This window comes from Lethenteron reissneri, chromosome 22 (assembly GCF_015708825.2).
Source record: "Lethenteron reissneri isolate LAM-NWPU_2019-01 chromosome 22, ASM1570882v1, whole genome shotgun sequence".
Lineage (NCBI taxonomy): Eukaryota > Metazoa > Chordata > Hyperoartia > Petromyzontiformes > Petromyzontidae > Lethenteron > Lethenteron reissneri.
Genome location: NC_083800.1, coordinates 4,627,922 through 4,642,021, shown reverse-complemented (window position 1 = coordinate 4,642,021; position 14,100 = coordinate 4,627,922). Strand labels below are relative to the sequence as shown.

At 46.5% G+C, this 14,100-nt stretch overlaps 2 protein-coding genes across 3 annotated transcripts in view; one reads left to right on the top strand and one right to left on the bottom strand.

Annotated features, from left to right (window-relative positions):
* Nucleotides 1-14,100, bottom strand: part of LOC133345555 (conopressin/neurophysin-like) — a 559,395-nt gene that overhangs the window by 494,335 nt on the left and 50,960 nt on the right. The gene's annotated exons all lie outside the window — the stretch shown is intronic.
* LOC133345544 (receptor-type tyrosine-protein phosphatase alpha-like) overlaps nt 1-14,100 on the top strand; it is a 104,784-nt gene that overhangs the window by 78,226 nt on the left and 12,458 nt on the right. For both annotated transcript variants that reach the window (XM_061556419.1, XM_061556420.1), the window contains 7 exons: nt 2,187-2,284; nt 3,142-3,261; nt 3,716-3,882; nt 5,830-5,965; nt 8,112-8,261; nt 10,951-11,044; nt 13,220-13,296. In XM_061556419.1, the coding sequence (XP_061412403.1) occupies nt 2,187-2,284; nt 3,142-3,261; nt 3,716-3,882; nt 5,830-5,965; nt 8,112-8,261; nt 10,951-11,044; nt 13,220-13,296 (842 nt within the window). The remainder of the gene's footprint in view (nt 1-2,186; nt 2,285-3,141; nt 3,262-3,715; nt 3,883-5,829; nt 5,966-8,111; nt 8,262-10,950; nt 11,045-13,219; nt 13,297-14,100) is intronic.

The window sequence follows — 14,100 nt, the reverse complement described above, 5'->3', positions numbered from 1 at the left end:
AGTACTGGATTAAATATAGTAGCATTGTATGCAGTTTTAGGAGAGACACACCCAGGGTTGAGTGGGCTTCAATAATACGACTGTCACAATAATAGAATAAATGTATTTACAAAAAATGGTGGTAAAAACATTACGTGTAGATTGGGCAGAGTCTTTTTTTAACACTTACATTTACGTGCGTAATCGTTAGTACAAGGATATTGTGGCTTTTTTAAATCCTTTATATTAAGTTCGCTTGCTTGCTTGCTTGCGTGCTTGCTTGCTTGCTTACGACCGTGCAAATCTTTCGGTCGTTTTTTAACCCACTTCCCGTGATCCAATCGAGCTGACATTTTGCACACAGACTCGTTGTGTGAGACAATTAATGTTCGTGAAAAAATGTTTCCAAAATTTTACACTGTTTAGGGAAAACAAATTAAATATTTAACTACCAATTGTTTAATACTGCAGACAATCATCTGACCCATAGGTGGCAGCCATCTCAAGCCAGAGGACGAGAGGACTCTAGCCGCCACGCATATAAAGGATTTAGAGTGAAAAACTTTGTTTTTACGGGTTATACTTATTTCAGTTTTATGTACAGCACGTGGAAAACCCATTGAGTTATCCCATAAATTAGCCAAAGTTTAGAAAACTGTAGCCGATTGCTTCCAAAATTAGAGAATGTCTTATGATGAATTTAAAGTGATGACTGTGAGCTTGCCCAACCGATAGAACTGCCCTGTCGTAATACTCCCACCTAAGCACCACCTATCACGACATTCATGTGCGGGTGGGGCACTGCAAACATTCCCACGCGGGTGTGGTGCCACATGGGAGAATAGCGATGTTGCGTGTTTTTTAATATCCGTACGTCAATTTGTCATTCGATCGCACCTCCGAGTAGTGCGGTTGGCTACGTACAGTGTGAAAGAAGTTCAACATACATGTCTGCTCCACAGTCCTTCACATCTTTGTTCACTACTCCCAACCGCCTCTTTTTATCTAGGCCTGCCTCTAGGCCTCTGCCATGGTGCTTCCAAGTCCCATTGCCTTCTTTCCGATGTGGTTATTCATTCTCTTACGACATGTCCTCGCCCTAGCCACTCGAGTCGACCTTTCTTCTTCTTGGTTCTTTTGGTAAAGTCACGTACTTCTACGTGACTACTTCTACGTGACTTTACCGAAAGAACCAAGAAGATGAATCCCTGCAGTCACAAAAGCTTTAAATCGAAATTCGACCTTTCTTCCTGCTTGTCTGAGATGGGCCCCGCCAACTCTTGCCGATTTCCTCTCTTCATTTCCGACCCAGCCTTGTGGTTCGTGGGGTTAATCTCGCCATTCTGTGATGCATTGCTGTGGTGGACTTCTGCTCTCTCGCTCTCTCTCTCTCGAGACGTTTCTGCTGAAACGGATACAAAAGAATGTTCATCTACAGAACTGCTCATCAAGGCACAGTCGCAATGCCCTCTAGGCTGCGTGCGCCATCTAGCGGCACGACCATGCACGCGCATCTCGGTTTTCAGCCTTTTCAGTGCAGCACAACCCCCCCCCCCCCCCCCCAGCGTTCCTCCTGGATATTGCTGTTGCCCCCATTTCATGTGCGGCACATGTGTTGTACATACACAGCCCTTTTTGTCTATCCGCTGCTGGATGAAGGCTTCCCGAAGCTGCGTGGATCGTGCGGGCTAATTTCACGTGTAGCTTATTGCCCATTAAAACTCACTGCATGCAATTTTTTTTATTTGACAAGAATATGCATGATGTGAAAATGCTTTGTCCTGTTTGAAAGTTGGATATGTCTTTGGAAGGACGTGTCCAAGTTTACCCGTACTGCTGTATTGATTGCCTATTGCGATTTTTATTTAATAGCACCTACGTGGCACTTATGATTATAATAATTTTTTGTTTAAATTTATAAACCCGGTAATACAGGTCAACTGTGGAATGATACACGACAATACCGTATTTTAACAGTGGAATTGTTATTGTATGTGAAAGTTAAGAACATATGTTGCGTAAACTTTGCATTGTGACTACATGAATGCATCCAACAGAGGCACATAGTTTGACCTCTGTTATTGTATCGATAGACGAAACATGTGCACTTGGAAGAGATTCACTAATCCGTGTCGGTTACGGCGGTGAACTTTTAAATGCCACGTCCCATGCCTCACTTCACCAGCGATTACCCCTTTTGCTCACAGGTCCGAAGGAGGAGACGATAATTGATTTCTGGAGGATGATCTGGGAGCAGAACACTTCCACCATCGTCATGGTCACCAACCTGCAAGAGAGGAAAGAGGTAGCGTGGTGGGGGATCAAGGGGTCTCGAATATTGAACCAGCAGCGCTGACGTCCTGGGTTCACATCCAAGTTTCTGCTTTACATCACCTCGATCAGTGGTTCTCAACCGGGGGTGTGTGTGGCAGAGGTCGCAAACGGGTTTTTATTCCTTACCCGTACCCGTACCCGGCCGCACCAGGGTCGCAAACGGGTAGCCGTACCCGTACCCGGCCGGGTACGGGTAGCCGGGTATCGGGTAGGATACGGGTATTGGGTACTCGATTTCGACCTCTGGTGTGTGGACCACCGGGGGGGTACACCTGGCAATGTCCCAGGGGATACGTGAGGTGATTTATAAATGCGTGAAATTATATCGTGCACGGGTCATTGGTGAATAATCACGCATGAATCTGCCAATGTAAAATAACTACGGTGACATTTTAATCCATATGGTAACCTAGAGCGACATAAAAGACCTTTATAAACTCACTGATCGTTAACAACGTTGTTTCCTAGCGTAACCGGCGAGCGAGAACAAATTACGTCACGCGTGCAGAGCGTGCGTTGAATTTGTTTTCATTCGCTTGAAGTTGTTAGCTAGTTAGGATAAATCACAAAATGAACAATTGGTTGAAATATTGATGTTCATTATTCATTCATTTATCAGAACCACGTTGGGTCAGGCAAGGCAGATACTTGGTTGAAACAAAGTTCAACAAGGGGTACAGTATCCAAAAAAATGGTTGGCGAGCCACTGACCTAGTTACTATATATTACTTTAACTTGATTAATGTGTTTAGTGTTCATTAGAAAATACACATTCTCATGTCTGGCTTTCCTGACCTCTCGCCCTGGCTCCCGAATCGTGCGACTCAGACCAAGTGTTCTCAGTACTGGCCCGACAAGGGCTGTTGGACGTATGGCTCCGTGCGGGTCTCCGTGGAGGACATCACCGTCCTTGTGGACTACACTATCCGCAAGTTCTGCGTACAGCTGGTGAGGCCAACAGATGTGTCGGTGAAAAGGTGGAGCCCTGTAATCACACAGCAGGTCGTGGGTTCGATGCCGACCCTGACGCCTCGACATTTGGAGTTTGCGTGTCTCTCTCTCCCCATGGTCGCGTGGATTTTTCTCCGGGTCCTCCGGTTTTTCTCCTCCACATTTATAAACATGCTGTCTCGAGTATTTGGCTGCTATAAATTTCCACATAAGCCACTTCGTTGAGCTATCATTTGCAGTCAGACCTATATCGCTTAGTGGGCCTTACCTGGTAAAAAAAAATGTTTAGATGCTAAGAATTAAATCGCCACATCACACTGTAGGATCTATCTTAATGTCAGTGGTTGCATTTCAACCACTTAAACAATAATTATATGTTGTTGGAAGTCCTCAAAATCCACGGCTGCAGCCCCCTAAAATCCCCGCTACGCTAATTCGGCGCTATCCGCAGGTCGGGGAGGGGCCGGGTAAACACCAAGCGCGCCTGGTCACCCAGTTCCACTTCACCAGCTGGCCGGACTTCGGGGTGCCCTTCACGCCCATCGGCATGCTCAAGTTCCTGAAGAAGGTCAAGACGTCCAACCCCTCTTACTCGGGACCCATTGTGGTACACTGCAGGTGAGACCCCCCCCCCTCCCGCCCCCCCCCCCCCCCCCCCCCGTTTGAACGTCTCAAATCTATCCGAAACCTTTTCGATTTAAAGCTTTCGTGACTGCAGGGATTCATCTTCTTGGTTCTTTCGGTAAAGTCACGTAGAAGTGAAATAATAAAATAATAAAATAATAAAACATAATAAAATAATTCTCACGACGTTTCGGCCACAACGCAAGCAGCCGTCCTCAGGTGAAGACCAGGTCTGTCGGGGAGACAGCGTCTGAATGAAACACCACCACGCTTGGAGCGTCTATTTAAGCTGGGTTGGAAGGTGGTCACCCATCCTCGTGTTCGCCAGGCTCAGTCCTGCATTGCTCTTCATACTTGACGAGATGGGGCACGTTCGGGGCAATGAGGTTGTAGGCGACCCTAATGTAGGTAACGCACGATTTATCCAAGGGGAGGGGTGGACTGAGAGAAAAAAAACGCGGAAAATGCAAATCGTATGTAAATTAGGAGGATGAAAATTAAAACGAGAGTTCCCTGTGCTTTACAAGATGAACTTTTGCCCGAGGGGAAAGGCTGCAGTCATTTCCACTCTGCAAGAAAGGCAGAGGGTGAACTCCAGGGCAGGGCATTTGGGCATCCAATCTTTCAGAGGCTGCGTCAATTAAATCTTTGCATCGCAGGAATACGAGTTTCAATATCGTTCAAAATGTCCACGCGGAACTCGCTGATGAGGATAATTTATTTAGCACTTAAAAATAATCGATACCATCTTAAGAAAACAAAATTGCCCATTTGCACAACTCTTGTCGTCGCTCCAGGCACATGATCCTTAATGCTTTGTAAAGCTTTGTAAAACCACCATTGCTCACTCACGTATGTTATATAGCTCTGTTATTCAATTTGCTAATTCGCATTGACTTCACAATGCTTAAGTTCGTTCGCCTCTGGGGGGCTTGCATTCCATAGAATAAGGTATTTGTCACAGAGGCAAGGCACAGGGTAAGCAACTTGGATGTTTACAAACAGCACCTGACAAGAGAGAATTGCAGATGTAATCGAGAAGAGGTTGTGCTCAGTGGGGGCACATGCGCAGGATGGAGGCGGATAGGGTCTTTAATAACATGTGGCAGGCAGGAAAGTGGTGTAAATACAATCGGCAGTTCATTGTAAGAGGTGCAGCATGAGTGTAGTGGAGGGAGGGGTGTCCATGCCAGGAAGTGGAGTGGCATTCAGTGGGTCAGCAGGTAAGGGGGAAAACCTAAAGCCAGATGGTTGGATACTTAACCCAGACGGTTAGAGCCGACCTTGGAGGTCACATATCAACTTTGCAACATCTGCAGGACATCGCAGAAGGAAGCGGTGGCAGCACTTGAATCGACGGCGTTGGCTGCGGCGACCTCTCGTTGACCTGTGGCAGGCCGGCCGCACTGGCCGAGAAACCGATGGGCACCACACGCTGCGATGCTCATGAATGTTTCGAGTGGTAACGTCGGCACCGCCGTCGGCCAAAATAATTTTCTGCACTGCCAAGAGCCATCTGTGGTATCGGTGGAATAGTGCGGTTCACGTTGGCTGCTGTGCGAGGAGTTAAACGGGGAACCCCTTTCCAATTCTGTCCCCCCCTTCCCCTGCCCCCCCCCCCCCACACTCTTCACAACACAGCGCCTGCCTGGGTCCTCCTCTGGCATGTGGGCCCGAGTGCTAGTTTTAGCATTTGTATGCTCGCATGTTTGCGTTCACACACGTTCACGTGTGCGGGCGTTCATGTGCGTTGATGTTGTGTGTTCACGTGAGTGCGTGATCACGTTTTAATGCATTCACGTGTTCACGTGTGTCAATGTTTGTGTTCATGCACGTGTTCATGCGCACGCGTGTGTGTGTTTTGCCTGTATTCACTCGTGAGTTAATGTGCATGACGTTAAGTGCGCGCGTTCACGTGTGTTCGTGCGTTTGTGCGTGCAGCGCGGGAGTCGGCCGGACGGGAACGTTCATCGTCATCGACGCGATGCTTGACATGATCCAGGCCGAGCAGCGCGTGGACGTCTTCGGGTTCGTGTCGCGCATCCGCGCCCAGCGCTGCCAGATGGTGCAGACCGACGTGAGTGACCGCATGTCACAGTTACACGGGCGTGCGGGCGCACACGTGAACGTGAAGCCGCCGCGGTTCTCGGCACGGCGATACAGCGCGTAGACAATAATCACAGGGCAGAAACGACGCTTCGATTCGGAAATTTCAATCTGTTGAGTCTGAAAACTCACGAGACGCGCGTTAACCCGCGCGCGTATAAATCGAGGTGTTGAATTGAGTGTTGTTTGTAATGGGTTTATTTCACCGCTACAGCCACTAGAGGTGTATGCGTGTGTAACTTTTTCAGCACTGTACGTAGCCAAGCGTGCCAATAAGAGGTGTGGGCGAAGAGCGACCGACTAAACACACAAAGCAGTGCGATGATTCACTGCCGTGTTGTGAATCGTAGAATTGCTTGGAAGAGGTTATGTTGTTCCGCCCCTAAAAAATTGGCTTGGCATGTGTCAAATACAACCGCAATAAGCAATCGCGGTGCCTCCTTCCATGATTTCACGTCCCTCTCTTGACCGTGCTCAATTCTACAATTTGTATCAAGGCTGCATTTCATAACCATCCAGAACTTCCCCCATGTCAGTCTCCAATAACCTTTCTTTTGTGCCTGTGTTTCTGAACATGTTGTTCGTCCGCAGTATAGTAGAGGGCTAAAGTTATTTATAACATCAGGCTTCAAGACAGGCTCAAGAATGTATCACGCTCGTGGGGCCTGGAATCGTTTTCTAAGCTGCTACTTGGACAGCGATTTTGAGCAATTGGCGTCTAGTAATGTAGAGGTATCGCACATAGTGCGTTTACATTTAGACAAGGATTAGAGGATTAGAGGCATCTGCAGGAAATAAGTAGCACGTACAGATGTTTTTAAAAACGTATCGCAATACTCGGCAAGTTTTCTCAAGGCATCTCACAATAACCGTCCCTTGTTAAGCGGTCATCGAAAAAGATGCCACATTTTCCCTTCTCATCTTGATTTCGTTTTCACATGATGTTGGCTCTCATGTTCATAAGATATCTGTTCTCCATGCACCGTTTTTTATCGGACATTTTTTAAATAATCAAAACACTGCAATTAAAGCCAAAAAGACGCACAATTTTAAAAGCAAGAAAATTACGCTTGGGGATAATTTCAGCAAAAAATGTTTGCCACCAGTGAAATGTTCACATCAAAGGCAAGCGACAGATGAAATTGTAATTTACTAAGGGAGTGCTTCTGCATGTATTCATGGCAGTCCATTAGCAGCTAATAGTTATTTATACGGTGGTCAGGCCTCAGGTTCGGCTCATGAATTAATCACTCTTGTGGGTAAAGAACCTTTTATCAGCTGTAATTTGGCCAGAATGCTGTGCAGCATTTCCCATCTAATTATCCACAACTATCGCACATATTTCATTTAGGCTTAAACAACGATAAATAAACACCCGGGCAAATGTGGCATTCTTGTCTAATGGAGCTTCCGCAGAAAATACCAAGCGCATAAACATTCTTAAAAATGTATGTCACTGCTTGGCAAGTTATACATAGCGGAGTTAAATGACACACGTTCATGCCAAAGGTTAATTTCATGATTTCAATGTAACACAGCGCTGCTACTTTAGACAGAAAATAAAATATTTAGCAGGGATAGTTAAATGAACACACGTATGTACACAGACATAAGCACATGAACAGGGTATTTTTCCCGCAACCTTTAACCAATTTACACTGCCCAGCATGGTCAAGTATAGATTCATGAAGGGGTGTACATTTTTACGATGTTTATTTAATGTATTATTATGATCATACCTTATTTTCATATCTTCGGCCCTATTATATAAATGTGGAATTCATCTTCTTGGTTCTTTCGGTAAAAACACGTAGAAGGAAAATAATAAAATAATAAAAATAAAACATTATAAAATAATTCTCACGACGTTTCGGCCACAACGCAAGCAGCCGTCCTCATGTGTTATTTCCAACACTGGCTGAGATGATTAAATTCACGATGAGCATCGCCTCAATGCTCACCTGAGCAGGAAATCACTTTGACTGTTACCACAAGGAAATGTTGAGGCAAGGGGGGGGAGGGGGGCTAAAGGGGGGGCTGCTGCTGCATGGCTCGAGGACGCGAGTACTAAACCTGTAGCGCTGTGCACACACCGGGCCACCCCTTGCCCCCCACAGATCCAGTACGTGTTCATCTACCAAGCGCTGCTTGAGTTCCAGCTGTACGGAGACACGGAGCTGGAGGTGACTTCCCTGGAGTCGCATCTGCAGAGGCTGTCGCTCCGCACTCCCGACACGGGGCTCATCGGCCTGGAGGAGGAGTTCAGGGTGAGAGGCAGGCGAGAGGCGGTGACGTGAATGGATCATTCAGCGGGCCTTGGTAGTACTACTGTGGTATTAATCATGCCACTGAGGCGACCGGGTGGCTGAGAGGTTAGGGCATTGAGCCATCATTACCGCTGGTGTCCTGGGTTTGAATCCTAAGTTATAGCCAACCTCGATTTGAAGCTTTCGTGACTGCAGGGATTCATCTTCTTGGTTCTTTCGGTAAAGTCACGTAAAAGGGAAATAATAAAATAATAAAAATTAAACATTATAAATAATTCTCACGACGTTTCGGCCACAACGCAAGTAGCCGTCCTCAGGTGAAGACCAGGTCTTCACCTGAGGACGTCGTGAGAATTATTTTATTATGTTTTATTTTTATAATTTTATTATTTCCCTTCTACGTGACTTTACCGAAAGAACCAAGAAGATATAGCCAACCTGTGACCAAACCGGGTTCTCAAGTGTAGCGAGTTGATGGCCTCAGGCTGGTCACCAATAAGGGCACAATATTACCAGTTTCTCACGTGGGATGAACTTTATACCCTCAGTGACACAGCGGCTGGAAAAGGCTCCCACCTATGTGCAACAAAGGTCACTCACTTGAAGGGGGTCTCCAATGTAGCTGTGATATTCACTTACATTGGCTGTTCTCTTACACGAAGGGTTGCAATGCTCTGCAAGTGTTCTGACCAGAGGTCGCAAACGGGTTTTGATTCCTTACCCGTACCCGGCCGCCTCAGGGTCGCAAATGGGTACCCCTACCCGTACCCGGCCGGGTACGGGTAGCCGGGTATCGGGTAGGGTACGGGTATCAGGTACCCGGTTGCGACTTCTGGTTTTGACCGATGCAAATAGCAAAATTGTGGCAGCAGTGGGGGTGAAATAAAAATGTTTTTACGTGAATAACCTCTGCCATCTTTTAATCACTCGTTGCCGACCGAGTGGCTCGTGTTTCTAAACATTTCCTATCATATTCACGGTTTATAACACGGCCACCCTCAGGCTGGACCCGGTGGGAGGGTAACCCCCCCCCCTTCTCGCCTATTTCTATTTTGCTCTGACATGCGGCGGCTTGCACGAAATGCCACACCATCTGCTGCTGTTGTTGTTGTTGGGCCTCTCAAGAGCCGCTCGCTGGTCTTGCGAACAATCGCTACCGAGCTCTGCTTCCGGTCATACTTCCTGCCCGTCGTGACCACTGCTTTCCCTGTGGCTAGCGCGAGAGAAGCTGGGCTCTGGACCCCCACACCATCAGTACCAAGGAACTTACGTAGAAATATACTGCAATGGCAATCGCAGTTTTAATTTATATGGTGGGGAAATTCCATGAACGTGCTCACGTCCGTTATGGTAAAAAAGCGAATCAAAAGGAAGTTGGCTTGCAGAGTGTGACCGGTATTATGTTTACAGCATCAGTATCTACTCCATTGTCATTTTGAATTTAACTAAATTATTATGGACTTGCTTGCGCCATATAAATGGCGTAGCATATTAAAGGAGTTGTCCTTCTACGAAATAAAACAAACATCACGATGCTTTACTGCAAAGGTGAAAAGATGTGGAGTAACAAAAGTGTGGAAATGAAAAATATACATCATGTAAAAAAAAAATCCTACAAAATTACAAAATAAACTGTCCTTTTTTAACAATTTAAATTGCAACAACATTTCAATGCAGGAGCCTATGGGCCTTCGAGCTTAATGTTTTGCAGCAGCATCTGTCCAAGCAGGCAAAGTCTAAATCATTGTCGTAACCGTCGCACACAAAGGCACTCAAAACGGTCATTGAAATTAAACATGGGGGAAACGGTTGTGTAGCAGTTGGTGCATTGTGCTGTGAGCCCAGCGACTCTGAGTTGAGTTCCCAGCAACAATATCTGATGCAGCCCGAGAAAATCACGCACACTTCACCCACCCACGTAGTGACCAGTGTGGCAAAGTCTGGTCACACAACCCCTATGACCGACATGGCGATGTGAGGCATTCAACCAGCCAGAAGTGGATTGTTATTTTTCAACTTCGAGCACCAATTCTATTAAGTACATCAGTATAGAATGTTCATAATAATTCATGTTGCTGCTGGAATCATGTCATGTGTTAGTTGTTGGTGACCTTTGCCATTGCTGTTGTTGTAATCCACTGGTGCTCACATTATTCATTTGTAATAAGAGCCTACGTCCGGCTCACGTGGTGATCGGCTCTGCCGGTCCCGCTTAACAGCCAATGGGGGGAGAGCCTGGGAGCATGGCCTCGGCGTGATCACGGGATGTCAGCTAGGGTGATTGGTTCTGCTGGTCTTGGCCTCAGCCAATGGGAAGACAAGTAAGGGGCGTGGTCCCGGGAGTTGATGGGGAATCTGGAACATTCGGCGCAGGCTATTAAGGATTGGCTGGAGTATACCACGTGACCCAGGCGTTAAATAAGGGGAGAGATCAGAGACACGTGATCAGACACGGAACGAAGAGAGAGAGAGGCCACGCGCAAGCGGGGCTCCGGGTGCCACATGGCGGTGCGTCTCTTGTGGGCTGTCTGCCCGCTTCCCGTTGCCTGCCAGCAACGGGGAGTGTTTGTGAACTGAAGAAGTGAAATAAAAGGACCGATTCCACAAGCCGTCTCCAAGAGGTTTATTACACATTTACCATGGGGATGTTGACAATGAGATGTCTGACACTTGAATTCTGCCTCAACAGAAGCTGACCTCTGTGAAGATCCAGAACGACAGGATGCGAGCTGGTAACCTCCCTGCCAACATGAAGAAGAACCGAGTCCTGCAGATCATTCCGTGTAAAGCAATGACACACCGTTCGCTCACGCATTCATTTGGAGGGTTACGCAAGAGCAAGTGGCTCGCAATCGGATGTTTGTGAGCTCAAAACCTCGTTGTGGGAGTTCAATTCCTGGTTGAGAGTTGACGTAAAATGACGTCGCAACGCAGTTTATGCGAGAGCCGGGGGCTTATGGGACCCCGGGGTCCCGCCATGAGGTTCAAATGTGGAATTCCCACCACTGGGTCAGGGCTCTAAACAGGAGATGCGCACTGCCTCAGCGCTTATTTGAGCAGGAGATCACTTTGACCTTCTGACGCTGCATTATTTTTTATCTGTCGTTAAAATGTTACACTTCACGTTAAAGGTTGTTCAGGCACTAACAAAGAAAACGTTCCCCTTTACCAATTCGTCACAGTGCTCAAGTTTCCAGACTTAACAAAAATTGCGGAAAAATGTGTTGTGTGTTCTTCTTGGTGTATTACGGCTAACGGAATACAAACAAAAAACACATGAAGGAGGGCTTGTTTTATTTGGTTAAAAAAAATGTCCATCAACCTCATGAGGGTTTTGGACAAAATCGTTCCAGTGGCATTTGTTTAAGCAATAATGCGCTCCCTGGACAGAAGCTCTATTCACTCTGCTGTCAGGATATTGGACTGCCTCCCTGAACGTATTGTCGGCAAAATCACCGATTCTGGTCTTCAGACATTTAAATGCCAAGCACCATTGACATCTCCTAACTACACCACGCGCCTTGTAGGACTGAGTCTTTGAGCTGCATTGAACCAATGATTATGCCGATTAGGATGTACTAATGTGTGATAATGGTTGTTGTTCACAATTGCACCCAATAACAAAACAAAAATCTGCACTTAAGAGACACGGTGGAGAAAAGGTTCAGCCCCAGAGTTATTTTCTCAGGCTACTGCTGGTGGAAAGGTCTCCTGTTAGAGGGAACTCTAAAGAACCCCCTCTAGAGGGAATTTTGGCTTGCACTTTCATGCTCACCTGAAGTCTTGGGAGATGCAGAAGTATCCGCACTTTAACCCCATTACACGCTATCTGCCGATTGACCAACTTTGGCTAACCTATTTTTACTGATCTGATAGTAAACAAAAACAAACTCGCATGTTACTTGCAAATGTTCATATGGAAAATAAAATTTCACATTTGTAAAAGTTGGGCCCATGGCACCAGCATAAATTTATCTTCCAGGTGAAAGTCTAGCACCTACATCACAATTAATTGTTTACTTGTATCATGCCACAACATATTATTGACTTCTCAGTCATGGAACACATCCAAAATCGGCTTAAGGAGACTAGTGTGCTGCATCACACATCACCAAGCCGCATGTACACGGTGGTGATTTACCAGCTCAAGACTGTTGCCATTATTTTGTGTGAACACTGCAATTGGTGGGGCGGGTGGGGGCGGGAGCGGTGGGCACAGCGGTTTACACGCTACACCAGGGGTCGGCAACCAAAATAACAAGAAGAGCCATTTCTTTCCAATTCGGTACAAAATTCAGTATTTCAAGAGCCGCAATGCATCTGAGTACATACTGTACATACGTACATATCGTCAAGAAGCAGCCCGTAAAGAGCCGACCCCTGCGCTACACCATGAAACTCGCAAACGCAGGTCGACTCCCCGGCACGACTAGCGTCAGGGTCGAAGTGGTGCAATATCCGAGCCGGTCTTTGGCCTCCCCTCTCTTCGCCAACCCACAGGGGCAGCCGCAAGGGCTCTGTTACCTTGTGGACAGCGAGGGGCAGTGGGGGCAAAATCCACGGTTGTCATTGTGCTCCCGTGTCTACGTCTCCCCACCTTTACCGACCTGCACTGAACCGTCTGGTGAAATATGATCAAAACTAACCCCGTGACTGACACAGTGAGTTGGGGGGGGGGGTGTCTTTAACCGGCAGAGGATTGACAGAGGGCTGTTTGATGTTTATAATCGCAGGAATGTAATAGGAAGAAGCATGAACACATATCTTGCCGTGCCAATTCTGAGACCGCTGACATTCACGAGATTGCTGCTGCACTCCGCAACTTGTGATGCAGTGCCACGCAAGAAAAAAAAAATCAAGTGATGTTTATGTAAAAGGGTAGCGTTAAGTTGCAACATCAGAACGTGTTTCCAGGTTAAACGCAGTACCGATTGTTGATTGAAGTTTTGCCTCCACAGATGATTTTAATCGAGTGATCATCCCCATGAAGAGAGGGGAGGAAAACACGGACTACATCAACGCATCCTTTATAGATGTGAGTGCACTGCTCCACACAATAAATCAATGATTATTCTCGTCAGATGTAAGTGTACTGCTACTGCTGCACAACGTTAGAGAAGAGGTGTCTGAGGCTGATTACGCATCTCGAAATGAGCAAACTTAAATGAAGATATTGACAACAACAAAAAACGACGAGAGGGGGAAACAGAAAGGGAAATGTCGTGACCTGCAAGTGTGGTGGACAAACAGTTTCAGTGGGACAAAACAGTCAATATTATACATGGGCTTTGACGACCGATAATGATTGGTCATTTGTTTATATTTGCTTGGAGCAACCATGTAGGTATAACGTCAATCGTTTAACTGTAACCCTGCGCTGGCCGACAGAGCCAATCCAATCAAGTTGTCATGAGGGCAAATGTGTCAATTGATTTGGCATTCCAGCAAACCGCAGTGTTGAAAAGCTAGGGGAATGTTTTTGACAACTGTCCAAAATTTCCCACTTGACAACTTGATTTGATTGGTTGTCAGGATTATAGTTAAACACTTTATCATGCCTACACGATCTCACCGAAAATAAACTAATTATGAATCACACCGCAGTCAGCCTGGTACACCGAGTATTCAACACGAGCAGAGGAATCGGTGAGCACGCTTCATGCGAACAGTAACCACGGTAGTTGCGATAAAAGAATGATAACAATGTGTGTTGACTGACCATCAGTGAGCGAATAACTGTTATGAACCGGTGAGTAGTGCTGGATCATCATAGATCCGATGTATGTAAAACTTATTTCACACTGTACGTAACCAACCGTGCTAATCAGAGATTCGGGGG